Genomic DNA, 18,710 nt, shown 5'->3' on the forward strand with positions numbered 1-18,710 from the left:
GTGTACTTAGTGGTGGTAAAGATGAATAATGGTACCTTTAAAGTGGTATTTTTGAAAATTCCCCTAAATTATAACCATGTCACAAAACTTAAGTTCAATAATTATAAGAAATAATATGGATGGAGGAGGGACATAAATTTAACATTTCGACCCAAAAAATATATGTATAGAGAGACATTAATATGAAAGTAAGATAAGATTAGATTTACTTTTTCTCTGTGGGTCTGCAAAAATTCACTGAAAATTAGTATATCTTACGTTTCACAAAAAAAAAAATGTTTTTCTAATATATTGTTTGTTTCTAAAATGTGTATATAGTGTTCAGAAAAAATTAATGATTTTAAATTAGAAAAAAATTGTTATGTATGAACAGAAAATAAAATAAATAATTTTTAATATGTGAGAAAAACTCCTAAATGATAGTTTTGTAAAACAAAAATATAACTATTATTGATTGTAGAACTCGTGATTAACTAATCAATCATACTCAATACCAAACAAAAGTGAAGTAAGAACGCGTTTGTCACGTGTCAGGTGAACAATCTTATCTCCCTAGATTTGAACTGTCCTCCACAAATAGTGTCTCTTCATTACACACGTGGACCCCACAAAACCCACAAGTCCCATATTCCTCCAATCATATTTTTTCTCTTACAAAAAAAAATTAGAAAACAAAAAAAGTCACCGAGGAAGTGCACGCCGGAGAAACTGAGCAAGCTGCGCCGGAGCACTAAGATGCGGCAAATGCCCTTCAGTCTTCAGCGTCTCCACCTTCGTATCACCACCAAGATTCTCACGTAGATACTCCGCCACCGAAGCCGGCACAGAAACATCCTTAGCCGTCTGAATCACACAACAAGGCACCTTCACCAACCCAAGCACACCTCTAAGATCACTGTTGAACACCGTCCTCGACACGAACAGAGATATGTCCGGACGCATGTTAAACAACGTCCGGCTAAACTCTCTAACCGCCGCGGGAACATCAGCTCCAACAGCCAACGGCGCGAACCCCTGAACCCAAGCCTCGTAGTTAGCCTCCATAGCCGAGAACACCTTCTCTATCTCCCCTTCCTCGAACCCGCCGTGGTAATCCTCGTCGTTGAGGAACCTAGGAGAAGCTCCGATGAGGATAAGCTTCGAGAAAAGCTCAGGGCGGCGGATGGAGGCGATGATTCCGATCATGGCCGAGACGGAGTGGCCTACGTAGGAGCAGTTCTGGATGCCGAGAGAGTCGATGATGTTGAGGAGGTCGTCGACGTAGGGGTCGAGGGTGGTGTATCGGTTGAAGTCGAAGTAGTCGGGGTTGACGCTGCCGGCGCAGACTAGGTCGTAGAGGACGACTCTATACGTGGGAGTGAAGTAAGGGAGGATTAAGTGCCATGCTGATTGGTCTGTGCCGAACCCGTGGGCTAGGACTAGGATCCGGTCGCCTGTGCCCACGACCCGGACGTTAAGAGCTTCGAGGATATTGTGCTGGCTCATGTGTGTTTTGGGTTTGTTGTTGTTTTGAAGGATAAAGAAAAGAAGAGGCTACTGTTTATATAAAAAATTTAATTGGGTTGGTGTGTAACGGAAATGAAAATTCTTTATTATCTTATCTTTTTTTCACAGCGTTTAATATCCAAAAATATCATTTATGCTTTTTGAACAAGACTTATGGGGATACAAGAGCTTGCGTTGATTATTCCTCTTCCTACTTTGATATTTTTTAAAATTATATAAAGATGCTTGAAAGTTGCACTTGAGATATTCCACAACCATGTTAGATTCTGTCATTTGTGTGTTTATCAAGCAATGTCTATCCAGTATACATAGATCCTTATGTGGAATGTGATTACAAGAATAATGTAAAGCAGAACACTGTTTTTGTAACGTTCATTTAAATAATAAAAAGAAGACATGAGTAGACAAATGATGAAAATTGCATGTTTTTATTTCGATTTGAAAATGAATTAGACGTCATCTAGAAAAACAATTTTAAATATATTCCAAACTCCAGTCACATGAAAGCTAACTGTAAGTCATAATTATATGCAAATTACAAATCAAAGACTAATGTCGTGGGAGAAAGAACTAAATGCATAAGTAACAACATCCACCCTAAAAAGAAAGAAAATCAGCTCTTTTTGAATAATGTTTTCAATCAAAGTTCCAATCTGCAAGTATGATGCATGAACTAGAGAAACGTATTCCAAGTTTACTTAAATTGTGTCTAAGTGTACACTTATCAGTCTAAGTAACTTAAGATTTACAGTACATCATAACTCTATAATAGATATAACTAGTCACAGTCAAAATGAGTTGTATTATATGAAGAAAACGAATAGGATGTCGACAAAAAGTTCAATTAGATATTTGAAAAGAAAAAAAGCAGAGAATCGAATGTCGACGAAATTGTTGTTATTTGAATACATGTGTTGACTTGTATTCTATAGGTGGGTGTAACAGCTATAAATTAAGATGAATAAAACATATGTTTTAAACAGAGCTGGATAACAATACCATAGCTTTTTTTTTTTTTGAAACACAACCGTAGCTTCTTCAACTCACAATTGTCTTTATAGAACTTAGAACTGTCTTTATAGAACTTAGAACCAAGCCATTAATTCTTCAAGTCAATTTTAAACATTACTTTTAATTTAAACCATACTGATCAAATTGATTAATTAGAGGGAAATTTCATTTTCAAATCAAAAGAAATATCCAAGAACTTCTGTTCCTAAAACTTGCAAGAATGGTGGAACCTACAATACATGATAGCTTTCTCTGTGGTTCACGTATTTTCTATGAAAAGATAACTCTATTTCCATTTTTTTTTTTTTGAAACACAACTCTATTTCCATTTTTAAGCTTAGTTTCTCTCTTGCTAGTGTGAACATTTTAAGTCAATATCGTCAACGTTTTACATACACAGAACCTCTTTGTAAAATCATTACTCTCTCTATCTTTTAAATCTCTGTGATCAATAGATCTTCTCTCTCAACCGTAGTAATGGATCTTTACCTTCTCCTTGTGACAGTTTCTGTAACCATCTTTACGCTTTTGTGTACTATATTATTTTCTATTGTTTATGGAAAGTCCAGAGTCCAAGAAAACAGAGTAATTGCTTCTTCTCCTTCATCATCATCATCTCCACCATCTCCCCAGTCGTCTTTGCCTATACACGATGTCTTCCCGAGCTTCCACGGGGCAGATGTCCGTAAATACTTTCTCAGTCATCTTCTCAAGGAGTTTGGGAGCAAAGGAATCAACCTGTTCATCGATAACGACATCACTAGAGGAGAGTTCATCGGCCCTGAGCTCAAGAAGGCGATCCAAGGATCAAAAATCGCTATCGTGTTGCTCTCTAAAAGATACGCGTCTTCATCTTGGTGTCTTGACGAGTTAGTGGAAATAATGAAGTGTAAGGAAGAGTTAGGTCAAACGGTGATGCCCGTTTTCTATGAAGTGGATCCAACTGATGTCAAGAAGCAGGCCGGTGAGTTTGGGAAAGTCTTTAAAGAAACTTGTAAAGGTAAAAGAAATGAGGTTATTGGAAAATGGAGTGAAGCTCTAGCAAAAGTGGCCACACTCGCTGGTTACCATTCAAAGAACTGGTTCGTCAAATCTTTCCAAACACAAATCAAACTATCTTTGAACAATTTAATTGAATTTGATATATTTTGAATATGTTGTATCAGGGAGACTGATGCAAAAATGGTCGAAGATGTTGCCACTGATGTTGCAGTGAAGTTGTTTGACTCCACGCCGTCAAGAGATTTTGACGAATTCATAGGGATGGAAGCTCATATGAACAAGATTTCACGGGTTTTACGCACAGATTTGGATGAAGTGAGGATGATAGGGATTTGGGGGCCGGCTGGGATTGGCAAGACCACCATTGCTAGGTGTCTGTTTAATCAACTATCAGATACTTTTCAATACAGCACCTTTCTGATGAATGTCAAAGCAATGTATACGCCACCAATTTGTTCAGACGACCACAATGTGAAGTTGCTTTTGCAGCAAAAGCTTTTGTCTCAACTACTCAACCAGAAGGAGGAGGATTTCAAGATTTCTCACTTGGGAGTTGCACGAGAAAGACTGAACGACAAGAAAGTTCTTGTTGTCCTTGATGATGTTGATCGGTTAGTACAACTAGAAGCAATGGCCAAAGAAACTTGGTGGTTTGGTCATGGAAGTCAGATTATCATTACAACGCAAGATCGAAAGATTCTGAAGGCACATGGGATAACTGATATTTACGAGGTTAATCTTCCGTCAGATTGTGAGGCTATTCAGATGTTTTGTATGTACGCTTTTGGTCAAAAGTCCCCTGAAGATGGTTTTGAGAAGCTTGTACGGGAAGTTACAAGACTCGCCGGTAAACTCCCTTTGGGACTAAGGGTTATGGGATCTTATTTCCGTGGAATGTCCAAGCAGGAGTGGGAAAATGCACTACCAGAGTTAAGAAGATGCCTTAATGGAGAAATTGAGAGGATTTTGATGTTCGGTTATAACGCATTATCTCATGAAAATAAATTTTTGTTTCTTCATATTGCCTGCTTTTTCAACCGTGGACGTGGAAGGATAGATAGAGTAGTGGAGCATCTTTCAAAGAGCTTTTATGATGTGAGGCAACAGCTTAACGTCTTAGCTGAGAAGTCTCTCATATCTTTGGAAAGTAAATATGTAATTATGCATGATCTGCTAGTCCAGCTGGGTAGAGATATTGTCCGCAAACAGTCCAGGGAGCCTGGACAACGCCAGTTTCTTGTCGATAAAAGAGAGACTTGTGAAGTTCTTGCTGATGATGCAGCGGTAAGTTTTGCTATTAGTGTTTTACTGCAGAACTGCTCGTTACAAACTGATTCTGTTTGATAACTAGCTGCAATCATCTCTAGCTGATTTTTGGCTCTGTTTTCAGGGTAGTAGAAGCTTGATTGGCATTAAGTTCTGCGGAGGAGGCGAAATAAATGTGAGTGAGAGAGCCTTTGAAGGAATGTCTAATCTCCAGTTCTTAAGACTCCGACTGGCAAGTGACGGTGGAGGATATATGTTTCTAGGCTATTTATCTCGTAAACTTAGATTACTAGACTGGAGCTATTTTCCGATGACATGTTTGGATTGTATTCCCAACCCAGAGCTCCTCGTGGAACTAAACATGTATGGCAGCAAACTTGAGAAGTTGTGGGAAGGAACTAAAGTAAGTAACACATGATTATCATTATTTATTGATCAGATTTGTTCAGTTGTGTGACTTGAATGTGTTATTGTTGATTTTGTTTGTCAGCCGCTTAGCAATCTCAAGTGGGTGGATTTGAGTGATTCAAAAAACTTAAAGGATGTTTCTAGTCTCTCAACTGCCACTAGTCTAGAGGAATTAAAACTCACAAGATGTTCAAGTTTGGTAGAGCTGCCTTCCTCTATAGGAAATGCCATAAGAAACGTGCGGTGGAAATTGGATTTTAGTGATTGCTCAAGTTTAGTGGGAGTCCCTTTCTCCATTGGAAACGCTATTCATCTCATGCATTTGGATTTTAGCAGATGCTCAAGTCTTGTGGAACTTCCTGCTTCTATTGGAAACCTCCATAAACTAAACTCTTTGATTTTGAAAGAATGTTGCAAGCTGGAGGTTCTTCCTGTCAACATCAACTTGAAATCTCTGAGGAGGCTCGATCTCACTGATTGCTCCTTGATGAAATGTTTTCCTGAGATCTCGACAAGCATCATATCTATGTTTCTCAGTGGAACTGCGATTAAAGAAGTGCCTTCATCGATCAGGTTGTGGCCTCATCTAGATGAATTGCATCTGTCATACAACGAGAACCTTAAGGAGATCCCTTTCCCTCATGTTCTTCACACCATGACAGGTCTGTTCATGAGCAACACAGAAGTACAAGAGATTCCTCCTTGGATCAATAGAATTTATAGTCTTCGTCGACTTGTAGTCAACGGATGCAAAGAGCTTTTGTCACTCCCACAGCTTCCAGATTCCTTATCAGAGGTAGACGCAGAAGATTGTGAGTCTCTGGAGAGACTAGACTGCTCCTTTCTTAATCAAAAGATTGATCTCAACTTCGCCAACTGCTTCAAACTGAATAAAGATGCCAGAGATGTCATCATCCAGGCATCGTCTAATTACAGTTTTACGATCTTACCTGGTAAAGAAATTCCTAACTACTTCAATCATCAAGCGAGTGGATGTTCCCTAGTAATAAAGTTGAACGAGAGGCCTTCACATTCACCAGTGATATGGAAGGCTTGCATCTTGCTGGTTTGTAAAGATGAGGTTGAAGCTGCTGAGCGACAAAGTATGTATCTATTTCATCGGATCAAACAGAATGGCCTCGAAGATGTCCCGTGGAATGGAAGAACCAACGTTCTGTCTCGCCATTTAACGGAACATCTATACATCTTTGAATTCAGAGCAGACGTGACTTCAGACGAACTTTGCTTTGAGTTCATGGTCAAAGAAGAATGGACGATAAAAGAGTGTGGAGTGCATTACCTTAATACCAGGTTGATAGGTTGAGATATGTAACGTTGTAATTTTGTGTATGATTATCAATCATCATGTAGTTGTGGGTTATTGATAGGTACAAGCAGGTGTATTCTCGGAAGAGGAAGAGAGTGGAAACGTGTGAGTCAGGGGATGAGGTGGCAGAAGAGGAAGTTGACTCTGTTCGGCTAGAAGAGTGACGCAAAGTGATAGGATATCAAAGCAATGACAACACGTGGCTTCTTTATTTCTTGCTATTTACTTGTTCAAATAAGAGACCTAGTCTTTAGGAGATTAGTTCCCACTTTGTGTTGCGTTCCCGTTTTGTAAGGAGGTGATGACTCCACTTTCCCTTTTACATTATTTGCTTCTTGTACTATCTATTTAAAGAAATGAAAAAGACAAAAAGAGATAGTCTTAACTCTTAACTACCCAAAAGAAAACGTGTGTTGTTGTGTGTGTTCTCGTGTTCATGTTCCTAGATCAACATTGATATCTCTTGGCAAGGGACCTATCACAAAGACTCTAGCTCGTTTGGAAGTTTAGCAGTTATGCTTCAGCAGAGTGAAGAGTGAAGAACTATTAATAAAAAGAGAGTTGTTATTTCTTTCTTTTCATGCTTGAATGTTATAGTTGTAAGTCATCATGAGGCTTCAATCTCGATCGCTCTGAGACCGTTGTATTGTTACTTTCGCTGTCAGATTGTAATCGTTACATACTTCAAGCTATAATACTTCTTTGTATCAGAGTTTTACAGTGTTAGGATAATCATTATCTGGTTATTATTGTTATATAATTATCTGGATAACCAACAACCTAACCACACATCTGCAAACATATCATCAGTAAGCCTCAAAAGAACATCAAAGACCAATCCTTTTACACATATCCACTGTTAACAGGAATGATCTGACCGTTGATCCATTCACTACCATCGCTAGCCAAGAGCCCAACAAGAGGCACCACGTCTTTGACTTGGCCGACTCTCCCAAAAGGATTCTTTGCGGCTATCTTCTCCACAACCTCGGAGCTCTTTCCTTCAAAGAACATCTCAGTGACGATGGGCCCCCGGAGCTACACTGTTTGCAGTGATTCCTGTTCCTTTGAGCTCTTTCGCAAGAATCTTGACCATAGTTTCCACCGCTGCTTTTGATGCCGCATAGGCGCCAAATCCAGGCTTCAAACCTCAGGTCATGGAGGATGTGAGGAGTATGATCCGACCACCACCTCCTTGTTTTAAGCCTATTAGCAGCTTCCTTGCTGCAAAGAAACGCCCCTCTCGTGTTGACATTACAATCCACAAGAAACAAAATAAACAGAGACTGATTAAGACATACACATCTCAAGAACACGAGACATGTCTCATTTGATTCAAAAGTAACACATACATATCTCAAAAATGCTGGAACATAAACTGTATTAGGATTGATCAACTACAGATCACGAAATGCCAGTTGAAATGACACTAAAGGAATCATTTTTTCTAACTCAGAAACACAGAACATATCACAATAGGCTCGAAATTCAGACACAATCATCTCACTGTACACGAAAATGAGACACAACTTACATCAACCAAGCTAATGAACAGTCTCAATAACATTGGAACATATAAATGTATTAGGATTCATGGAGAGCGATCCAAGTATAGTGTATAGATATGTAACGGTGGCTGAAACACGAAATGCATGTCGAAATGACAGGGAAGGAATCATTTTTCTAACTCAAAAAACACAGAACACATTACATATGGTCCGAATACAGACGTAACCAAGCTAATGAACTAAAATAAAGCTGCTTACTTTCCACTATTTAGCGTTAAGACACGATTATAACTCTCTCTCGGCCCTTGCTCAATAACACGAGGCCCATTAGCTAATATTTGTTTTTTCATGATAATTTTAAATCGCGCCAAAAATGCAAAGAAAAAAAAAGATCACGTCGGACAGAGCTTTTAGGGTTTGTAGAAGCAGAGAAAGTCTGGAACTTTAATCTTCCCATCAACGGAAATGAAGCCAGGCGATGAGATTGAAGTCTCCTCCGATGAAGAAGGCTTCAAAGGATCGTGGTACAGAGCCATCCTCGAAGACCCTCTGCCCCAATCCGGAAAGAAGAAGCTGAACGTGTCTCTGCTAGCCAACGATGGTGGCTCCACCACCACCACTCGGAAAGCCACTTACCGGAGATTCCTCCGGCCGATTCCGCCGGAAAATCTCTTCACGGCGGCGGTGGAGTTTGAGGAAGGGTGTGTGGTGGAGGCGTCTAAGAGAGGTGGGTGGTGGACCGGTGCGGTTTTCAAGAGGATAAACCATGAGGATGTAGTTTGGGTTTACTTCAATTCGCCACCGGATCTGCTCCAGTTTAAGACAGGACAGCTCAGACAACACTTTGACTGGGTCAAACAAGAATGGATCAGACCAAAAAACAAGGTTCGACCTTTTTGTCTTTTTTTGTGTACAGAAGGTTTGGTTTCTCATTATCTCTGTTTTTTTGGGTGTTATTGAAGGTTTTTCTGAGTAATAAGCAGTCAACATTTAGATGTGGGACCATGGTGGAAGTGAGACTCAACGATGATGATGATGTGTGGGTACCATCTGTGATCGTTAAGGAGATGGTGAGTAGAAAGAGTTTCATTGTCAAGCCTTTGAAATACCTGAGCTGGGATGATGATGGTGAAGAATCAAAACCAAACAGAACCGTTGGTTTAAGCAGCATAAGGCTCACACCGCCGCCGCCGACTGTTTCTGCTAAACGGTATGGATTGATGGAGTCTGTTGAAGTGTTTATTGATCCTGGGTGGCGTCAAGGGAGGGTGAAGGGTGTTCTCTGTGACAATAGTTACACTGTGTGTTTGAAGGGAGGAAATGAGTCTTTGTTGTTCAAACACGATGCTATAAGGCCTTCACAGGATTCAGTCTTGGTTAGTTTCTCCTTGATTGGTTGCAGTCAACGTTGTGTATTTATGGTATGATTCTTGTTGGATTTGTAATTGATTGTTATGTGTTGTTGTTTCTGTTTTAAGCGAAACACTAGTCAAGTAACTGCTGCCGATACTCCTCAAACGTCTCTGAGCGCTGAGGAAAATGGAGAGATGGAGGTAGAGTTGGTTTTGTTGTCATTTAACATTGTTTGATCGTTCAGATAACTCTTCTTTGTGTTTGACACTTGTATGTATGCAACAGGTGTCTGAGGAACACAGCAGGGGAGATGACAATCGTAAGAAGAAACGAGGAGAAGTAGAGCACAATCCAGACCTCAGCGAGACTACTGGTATGCTTTAACTCTTATTAGTTTGTAGCTTAACCAAAGAGTTGGGTAAAGAGGCTCGCACTGGAGTACCATTATAGTAGAGCAGATGTGATGAATGTTCTTTGCTTCTTGTTCACTTTATCTGCAAATGTAATATGAATGTTCTTGGTTTGTTTTTTTCAGCAACTGCTTTTGTTTCATCTCTTACCTCTTCCCCGGCCAGTACTGCGACAGCATTGAATCAAACAGAGACTGGAACTGAAGAGATCACTGTTCAGCCGGTGAGTAACACAAGAGATGTTAAGCTAAATCTATCTTTGCTTCAGCATTGTCACTCTTTTACTTTTTTTAGTAGTTTGTTATATTGGTGGCTTACTATTATCATCTCCTTTGGGATGCAGGAGAGCAGCGAAGAATGTAACATCCGAAAGAGGACAAGAGAACATAACCTTGGTTCTTCTACTCCTGTTGTTCAACCAAAAGACACAACCCTGGTTTTGCCTTTTGTGAAGAAGTCACCGTTTTGGAAGATACTTGAGACATCAGAAGTCTTCCAGAGAGCACCACAGAGTCCTCATTTTAGTCCATTGGTTAAGGAAAGTAAAGAACAGTTCCGTGAAGGGCTTGCCTTTGGAATGATGCTCACTTATTCCAGTTTATTGGAGAGCTTTAAAGATCTGGAGCCTCACGTTCCCATCAGCGAGCTAAACAGTCTTAAGGCTTCCTTGGCCGAGCTAGAGAAACACGGCTTCAGTGTTTCAGCGCCTTTGGCACGGATCAACAAGTTGCTGTCTCTCAAAGAGACACAGCTAAAGAAAATGGAGGAGCGAAACAGTTTCAACAGAGAGATAATGGCTCTGGAAGAAGGTGTTGGTGAGATGGAACACAAGATTCTCGAGTTGGAGAGGCAACAAGTGGCTCTGAAAGAGCAGAGGGATGCGGCCTACCAAAATGTGTGTCAGATTCAGTCGTTCGCGAGAGACAATGGCATAGAGCTTGACAATCTAGAGTCTGAGTTTAAAGCTACTTCGTCTACTCCCTGGTAAGCTTGTTAAAAGCAAAACTCTGATGAGGCCTCTCTGATTTGAGTTTTGCTTTTTATTGTTAAATGATTGGTTGGTGGAACTCGTGAGAGATGAGTGACAACATGGTTGATTAATGATTATTGGTTAGTCGTTTTGTACAAGCTATTAAAAGAGCCAAGTACTTAGCCATCTTCTTTGTAGCTGAGCTTAGTAATTTACTTTAACCATCTCTCTTGACTTCAGTATTTCTTTCTGTGGATCTCAGGGGCGAAACCTAAGTAAAGAAGGAACAAAAGGGCAAGGAAGTAGTTCAGGATCAGAGTCCAATGTCTTTTGAGTTTTCTTTTGTAAGTAAAAAAGGCTGTTTTGCCAGAGAGATAAGTGAACCTAAATGGTCTTATTACAGCAGGATCATAGCTAACTATTTATTTGACTAAAAGCTTTTGTTATTTAATCTGATCTTGACATAGTTAAATTTAGTATCGTTGATGACTCACAGCACTAGCTTGCACAAGGCACAATTGTCTGGAAATCACAAATCATGGTTAGTTTTTAATCTAATTGTAACAACTTAACTCATTCATTTGCAAACAATCAAACATTAAGCCGGAAGAACAGCAAAGAGGTCTCTCAAGACCAAACATTTTACACAATCCACCATTAACCATGAATGGTTTGACCACTGATCCATTCGCAAGAGTTTTGTCAATTGATTGCATTTGGAATGATTATCAAAATCTTATTCTCTAAATCAGACACTGTAAGTACCAAAATAAGGGAAATATTGTGAAAATAAGGAAATACAAACCAAATTATAGTAAGAATTTCATGAATTTAATGCATATTGATCAACATTTTCATAAAAATGTTTACCGCATAAAGTAAGAAATCTAATTATTCATAAGATGGAAAATCTAATGTTATAACATATTAATATTTTTAAGTGCAATTTTTAGAAAAAAAACATTAATCATTTAAATATGGAAAAGATGGAGTAATTCTGAGAACACACCAGCGCAACATAACTATATACAAAAATCACCTAGAACAAACCCATAACTATATCGATTCCCATAAATAAGTTAAAAATCTCCAAAGTGACACATTTTTGGATTAGCTGGTTTCAAATGGTTCATACTAGACTTACGATATTAATCAACATCATTCAATAAACCTACTTAAAATAAATGAAAACTTCAGACCATAATTTTCTAATAAATGATTTCAATGAAACTACACCAATTGCTCTTTTTCAAAAGAACCATGAGCTTCCCTACCCCTACTTTTTCTAGAACCAATCTCTTATAGGCTCGGTAGAGCTCCTATGCCCTTATTTCATAATTCTTTTTTTAATCAAAATTCAAAATCCTAAATCAAATATTCCCCTCTCATCAAAACTAAACCCTAACCCTCCTATGAATTAGTGAACCCTTGGATAAAGATTTAAATTCTATACATTTCAAATTTGGAAAAAAAGTTTTTAAAATCGTTTTTAATCATATTTTGATAATTTTCGTGAAATTTTGGAAAACCCGTTTTTTTATTTTTGAAATATTTTTATCAAATTCTATAAATCAAATAAAAAATATTCACGTTTCCAGTTTAATTTTATAATTTTTCGTTTTCCATATAAAATTAAAAGAAAAACCGAGCCCATTAAAGATTACACTATGAGATATAAGGGCATTGGATCAATTGTTCCTTTTCAAAAAGACAAGAAACTACACCAATTGCATAGGTAAATAATACAATGATCATATGAAAATTTAAATCCCGCCAAAAAATGAAAAAATTCCCATTAGCTAATCTTAGCCTAGGCCGAACAATCATAGACCCATTAGCTAATTTGTGTTTTTTTGCATGATTTAATTTAAATCGCGCCAAAAAAATTGAAAAAAAACAAAGATCATATTTATTTTCTTATCACTCTCTCTGTTTACACTTACACTCAGTTTTCAGGGCTCGTACAAGGATAGAAAGTTTCGGTTTTTACCTTCCGACAACGACAATGAAGAGAGGCGATGAGATTGAAGTCTACTCCGACGAAGAAGGGCTCAAAGGGTCGTGGTTCAGAGCCATCCTCGAAGACCCTCTGCCTAAATACGGAACCAAGAAGCTGAATGTGTCTCTGCTAGCCAACGATGGTGGCTCCACCACCACTCCGAAAACCACTTACCAGATAAAGCAAATCTTGGTTTTCGTTTCCCTTGTGATGGGCCTGGAAGAGGAGCGGAGATTCCTCCGGCCGATTCCGCCGGAGATTCTGTTCACGGCGGCGGTGGAGTTCGAGGAAGGGTGTGTGGTGGAGGCGTCTCGTGGAGGTGGGTGGTGGACCGGTGTGGTTGTCAAGATCAAGAAGATAAACCATGAGGAGGATGTAGTTTGGGTTTACTTCGATTCCCCACCGGTTCTGTTTCAGTTTCAGACAGGACAAGTGAGACAACACTTTGACTGGGTCAAACAAGAATGGGTCAAACCAAAAAACAAGGTTCGATCTTTTTTTTTTGTTTCTTTACTATTTTACATGTAGTTTTCTCAACATTCTTTGGTTTGGTTGTTTCTTGGAAGGTACTGAGTAAGAAGTCTAGGTTTAGTTGTGGGACCATGGTGGAAGTGAGAGTCAAGGGTACTGATGTGTGGACACCATCAGTGATTGTTAAGGAGATGGAAAAGAGGAAGAGTTTCGTTGTCAAGTCTTTGAAAAACCTGAGCTGGAGTGATGATGGTGGTGAAGCACCGAAACCAAACATAACCGTTGATTCAAGGAGCATAAGGCTCACACCGCCAACTGTTTCTGTTGAAAGATACGGATTGATGGAGTCTGTTGAAGTGTTTATTGACCCGGGATGGCGTTCGGGGACAGTGACGAGTATCCTCTGTGAGAATAGGTACACTGTGTGTTTGAAGGGAGAAAATGGCTCTCTGGTGTTCAAACACGATGCACTAAGGCCTTCGGAGGAGACAATAGCTAAACTCGTCTTGGTTAGTTTCTCTCTGGTTTGAGTCAGCTTCTGATTCTTGTTTAATTTGTAATTTGAGTCTTGTGTTGTTTCTGTTTTCAGCAAAACACTAGTGAAGTAAATGCTCCTCAAATGTCCCTGAGCTTGGGGGAAAATGGAAAGAAAGAGAAAGAGGTAAAGTTATTTTTTTGTTATAATTTAACATTAATCTTCTTCATGAGCTCTCTCCTTTGGGGTTTGACACTTGTATGTATGCACCAGGTGCCTGATGAACACAGCAGGGAAGATGACAGTCGTAAGAGGAAAAGAGGAGAAGTAGAACACAATCCAGACTTAAGTGAGACTGAGACTGCTACTGGTATGTCTTTAACCCTCTCATTAGTGTGTCATGGACTTTGTTTCTGCCATGTTCTTGAAACAGTTCCACTGTTTTTTTCTTTTTTTTTGCAGAAACTGAATCAGTTTCATCTCTAACAGAGTCTGGAACTGAAGAATTCACTGTCCAGCCGGTGAGTAATCTATATCTTTGCTTCATCAAGCACTCTCACGATTACTTATTTATCTTCCTTTGGGGATGGCAGGAGAGCAACGAAGAAGTTAATAACGATCAAACGATGAGAATAGTCGTTTTGCCTTTTGCTAAGGAGTCGTCGCTTTGGCAGGAACTCGAAACAAAACTAGTCTTCCAGAGAGCACCACAACAAACTCCTCATTTCAGCCCATTGGTTGCGAAACCTGAAGTGTCCCGTGAAGGCCGTGCCCTTGGTATGATGCTCACCTTTTCCAAGTTGGTGGAAAGCTTCAACCATCTCGAACCCGACGTTCCCATGAGCCAACTAGACAGCTTCAGAGTGTCTTTCGCCAAGCTACGGAAACGGTTTCGATGTTTCAGCGCCTCTGGCACGGATCAACAAGCTGTTGGGTATCAAAGGTAAACAGCTAAAGGAAATGGTGGAGCGAAATGATCTAGAGGGAGAGATGATGGCTCTTAAACACAAGATTGTTGAGGTGGAGAGGCAGCAAGTGGCTCTGAGAGAGGAGAGTGAAACGGCCTACCGAAATTTATCTCAGATGGAGTCACGTGCAAGAGATCCTGGCGTAGTGCTTGACAATCTGGAGTCTGAGTTCAGAGCAACCTCATCTGCTCCCTGGTAAAAAGCAAAACTCTCTCTTTGATTTTTAGTTAAATAGGCTTTGTATTGCTAAGAGATCTTTGATATTATTGGTTGGTAGAACTCGTAAGAGATCTTTAAAAGATGGTTAATTATTGGTTAGTCGTTGATACTACTTGCTAATGCTATTACAATAGCCTAGTAATCACAATCTCTTTATTTTCAGCTTAGTTATCTTTAGTTTTATCCATCTTCAATATTTTTTTTTTTTTTGTGGATTTCAGGGGAGAAGCCTGAGTAAAGAAGGAACAAGAGTTCAATCAAGAAGGAAGAGATCAGGATCAGAGTTCCAATGTCTTTTGCAGCTTTTTTTCTTTTGAGTCAGACAAGCTGTTGTGATAAGAGTATGTGAACCTAAATGGCCTTAGTGTCTAACAACAGGATCATCAGAAATGAAGCTAGCTAACTATTAAACTTTTAAAGCTTTTGGTATTTAATCTTATCTTGACATAGTTTATTTAGTACTAGGGTAAACCCGTCCTACGGGCGGGCGGATAGACAAACTATTAGTATAATTTTAGTTTTAAAAAGCAATTCACTTTTAGTTAGCATCAACATGCTTAATTCTTTTACAACATCTTAATAATACGAAAATATTTGTTTTAGCATCAATTATTGTAATTGATGTTGTTATTAACTTATCTTTGTCTATATTAATCTCTGTTAAGCAAGTGAAGATCAAATTAAATAAACATTGTATTATCATATAAATGTAAAAATATGCAGTTTACTCTAAACTAAGAGTCATTTTAAATTTTACTATTGTTTCCTTTATTCTTATTAGAAATCAGAGGTTTGATAAATTAGTAAAAAAAACTTTTATTTTTTTCATTAATGTAGTAACTATACATTTTTAGAGTTTGTTATATTTTTTTATAAAAGCAAGTAAAATAAAAATACTTGGCACTACAATTGAAATTCAATACACATTTTTTGAATTATTTTCATTCTTATATATTTGTTTTTGAATGTGTTGGTACTTTTTTATACATTTTAAACCTATTGATTTAGATAATGTGAAAATGAATAAATCTACATTTTTTCCCCTAAAGTTAGTTAAATAGTACATAAAAATCTAAAATTCATTATTTAAGTATACACACATTTTATTAAACTTTTATCAAATAAACCATATCATCCAAACTTTCATCAAATAAACCATATGAAGCCAAGGTCGTACTACATTTTCGGATTAAGTAACTCTCATTCAATTAAACAGGGTTTTTCAAAATTATATTACTATGAGATTAATGATCCCTTACAATCTATTACTATAATATAAAGTTTTAAAAATAGATTCAAACTAATAGTTACTTTAAAATCATAATATGTGGATTTCGAAGCTACAATGTATCTTTTGGTTAAGTTCATAAAGAACTTTATGAAGCATATACACTTTTCTTAGTAAAACTTATTAATTTGTTCGGATGACCAATTAGTTTATAGAGATATAGAGAATCGTAGAATTTATGGAAACAACTTTGCTTCCATATTGTTTATATTTCTCCTTTCATTGACATTGTCCTCTACTGTTACTTCTCGGAGAGAGCCACGTAAAAGCAATTGTTGCATAATATTTTTTTCTCTTCTTGATTGTAATTCTAAATAGAGTCAGCAATTATGAAGACATTGGTTTTGAGTCTTAAGCAGAGCCAAGTAAATAGTTTACAAAGCTTTCATGACTTAGAAGATACAAAACTGAGATTAAATCAGAAATTTACTTATAACAATCTGAGTCATAAATCTTTAACTTGGAAGTCTTAAAACTCAATGCTAGCTGAGTCTTTTTTTTTTTTGGTCTCAGCAAGATTGGAATGGCTCAGGCTGGTGGTCAAAGAAGAAGACGGAGAGACTTCAGCAGTAACTTGTGTTGTCGTTTTGAGTTTAGTGGAGCTCGAAGAGTGAAGCTCTGTGTTTTCACCTGAGGATGATGATAATGGAGCTAATGTGCTGAGCAATGAGGACTCAAGAGGATAAGGCCTGAGTGGCATGTCAGTGAGTGAAGAAAGCGTCAGATAATTACCAATAAAAGCATTACCACTATAATTTATATCCGAAAGGCTACTTCTAACTACATGAGAAGAAAACATTTACTCATTGAACTCTGTTAAATTTAGTGGACCGTCACCGTTTGCATCTGATGCGTTTGAAAGCTCCTCCTTACACCAACCCATATCATGACCAAAAGAATTATTACCTGATATATAACTTTACGTCAAAGTTGTTAGCAGTCTTCCTAGACAAACGTTATATTCTTTACTTTATTGGCCTACCTCTGTTACAATTCTAATCAATCGTCCCAAAAGGATGAGGATGTCATTGTCAGTCATACAAATTAACTTATTACCAAGACTTATCAAGTCATATACATGTATGTTCATGCATGATTTGCCCTCCATTACAAAAGACACACAAAAGAACAAAACCATGAAAATGCAAACATTCGAACTGACCTAACTAAATGATTAAAACTTTATAATTTCAAGTCAATAAAGGTACTATCTTTCATTAGACATAAGTATGCTCCTTTCTCAAATCATGCAACCAACAAAAACCAATAGAAAACCTTAAAGACATCTCAACGTAAGTTGCAGACTCAAGATGTAGGTTCATTTCCAGAGAAAGAAATGAAACCATTATTGTTTTCATGACCTCCTTTGTAGAAAATTGCTTATTCCATTCAGTTAATTGACTTTTAGTTACAAATTCATTGCTATGAGAAACAACAATCTGTGGAGAAGGGACTAACCTGCACTATTTGTAGCGATCATAGGAATGGCCACTCCATCCTTGAGGATTATCAGTTCACTATAAACTTCAAAACACACATCAATCAACTTGTTCTGTTCACCGTAGTTGTTGTCAGGGTTCCAACCTTCCTTGTCATACTCTGTTAACCTTCCTCTCTCCCCATCGATTTAACACTTCCACAGACAGACATAGAATTATCTGAAGAAGAATTTGCCGGGTGCTCTCCCATCACTTTGAAGCTGCGTCCGAAACAGAGGAGGAAATGGAACCGAGGAAATAAATTTAGTGGCTTGTTTAAACGGAATGAAGATGAAACTCTCCTCCATGAATACCCATAACCTCAGCAGCCAAACCTCGATGGTAGTTGTGCAGCGACCGGCTTTGAAGTCATGAAGGAGGAGAGAGGAATATTATATTCTGCTCACAGAAAGTTTGTATATGATTATTACAATTGTGAGGAATGAAATGATGAAGCTTACGGGATCAAGCCTAATCTATTTATAGCGGCAGATTCACAGATTGGAAGAGAAGATGCATTAAATGATGAATCATGGAAGGAGTAAGGGAGAAGGAGTAAAGAAGGGCGCTAAAGACAACAATTAAAATCAGTCCGTAATAGTTTCTGTTACTCATTGCTGGTGAGAAGAAGTCCAACAGAATCGACACAAACGGCTGATCGTTCGTCGTCTCAGACGAAGGAAGAGTCGCACACCGTAGATTAGGATTCGTGGAAAGTGATCTGCACACTGGGCCGTAACACAAAGCAGAGTAAAAGCCCAACAGAAACCCAGGGGCGGCAGAAAACGCATCGTTTCATTTAATTCGCCACATGTCGATCTTTCAGCGACTTAATTTCTGACGTGTCGTCTTAGCTGTCGCAACATGAGTGAAGATACCATCTTTTATATATATAGATGATTGACTTTTTTTTGTTTTAAAAATGTTCACCATGTTTTTTCTAAACGTGACTGGACAACGTCACAAGACTAACAACACTAGCTTGCACAAGTCACAATTGTCTGGAAATCACAAATCATGGTTCTTTTTTTAATATCATTGTAGCAACTTA

General features: G+C 38.2%; 3 protein-coding genes, 1 long non-coding RNA gene and 2 pseudogenes across 4 annotated transcripts; 3 read left to right on the forward strand and 3 right to left on the reverse strand.

Annotated features, from left to right (window-relative positions):
• Nucleotides 1–469: 469 nt before the first annotated feature.
• Nucleotides 470–1,575, reverse strand: LOC130501039 (strigolactone esterase D14-like). Its single transcript, XM_056995936.1, has one exon. It carries the CDS (start codon nucleotides 1,483–1,485, stop codon nucleotides 682–684), a length of 804 nt encoding a protein of 267 aa, XP_056851916.1. The 5' UTR covers nucleotides 1,486–1,575; the 3' UTR covers nucleotides 470–681.
• Nucleotides 1,576–2,783: 1,208 nt separating this feature from the next.
• LOC108811404 (probable disease resistance protein RPP1) lies at nucleotides 2,784–6,912 on the forward strand. The gene is made up of 5 exons (XM_018583457.2): nucleotides 2,784–3,599; nucleotides 3,684–4,803; nucleotides 4,910–5,188; nucleotides 5,276–6,504; nucleotides 6,582–6,912. Exons 1-5 carry the CDS (start codon nucleotides 2,995–2,997, stop codon nucleotides 6,682–6,684), a joined length of 3,336 nt encoding a protein of 1,111 aa, XP_018438959.1. The 5' UTR covers nucleotides 2,784–2,994; the 3' UTR covers nucleotides 6,685–6,912.
• A 451-nt stretch (nucleotides 6,913–7,363) lies between these two features.
• Nucleotides 7,364–8,087, reverse strand: LOC108807487 (NADPH-dependent aldehyde reductase-like protein, chloroplastic; annotated as a pseudogene).
• A 294-nt stretch (nucleotides 8,088–8,381) lies between these two features.
• Nucleotides 8,382–11,212, forward strand: LOC108811407 (DUF724 domain-containing protein 2). Its single transcript, XM_018583459.2, has 7 exons — nucleotides 8,382–8,913; nucleotides 8,991–9,404; nucleotides 9,507–9,581; nucleotides 9,667–9,754; nucleotides 9,917–10,014; nucleotides 10,135–10,775; nucleotides 11,024–11,212. Exons 1-7 carry the CDS (start codon nucleotides 8,494–8,496, stop codon nucleotides 11,034–11,036), a joined length of 1,749 nt encoding a protein of 582 aa, XP_018438961.1. The 5' UTR covers nucleotides 8,382–8,493; the 3' UTR covers nucleotides 11,037–11,212.
• A 1,458-nt stretch (nucleotides 11,213–12,670) lies between these two features.
• LOC130501038 (DUF724 domain-containing protein 2-like) lies at nucleotides 12,671–14,873 on the forward strand (annotated as a pseudogene).
• Nucleotides 14,874–16,377: 1,504 nt separating this feature from the next.
• LOC130501040 (uncharacterized) lies at nucleotides 16,378–18,365 on the reverse strand. Its single transcript, XR_008939469.1, has 3 exons — nucleotides 17,640–18,365; nucleotides 16,985–17,087; nucleotides 16,378–16,870 (listed from the first exon to the last, which is right to left on the reverse strand). It is a non-coding gene; the product is annotated as an uncharacterized LOC130501040 (long non-coding RNA).
• Between the last annotated feature and the right edge of the window lie 345 nt (nucleotides 18,366–18,710).

This window comes from Raphanus sativus, unplaced genomic scaffold (genome assembly GCF_000801105.2).
Source record: "Raphanus sativus cultivar WK10039 unplaced genomic scaffold, ASM80110v3 Scaffold0083, whole genome shotgun sequence".
Taxonomy (NCBI): domain Eukaryota; kingdom Viridiplantae; phylum Streptophyta; class Magnoliopsida; order Brassicales; family Brassicaceae; genus Raphanus; species Raphanus sativus.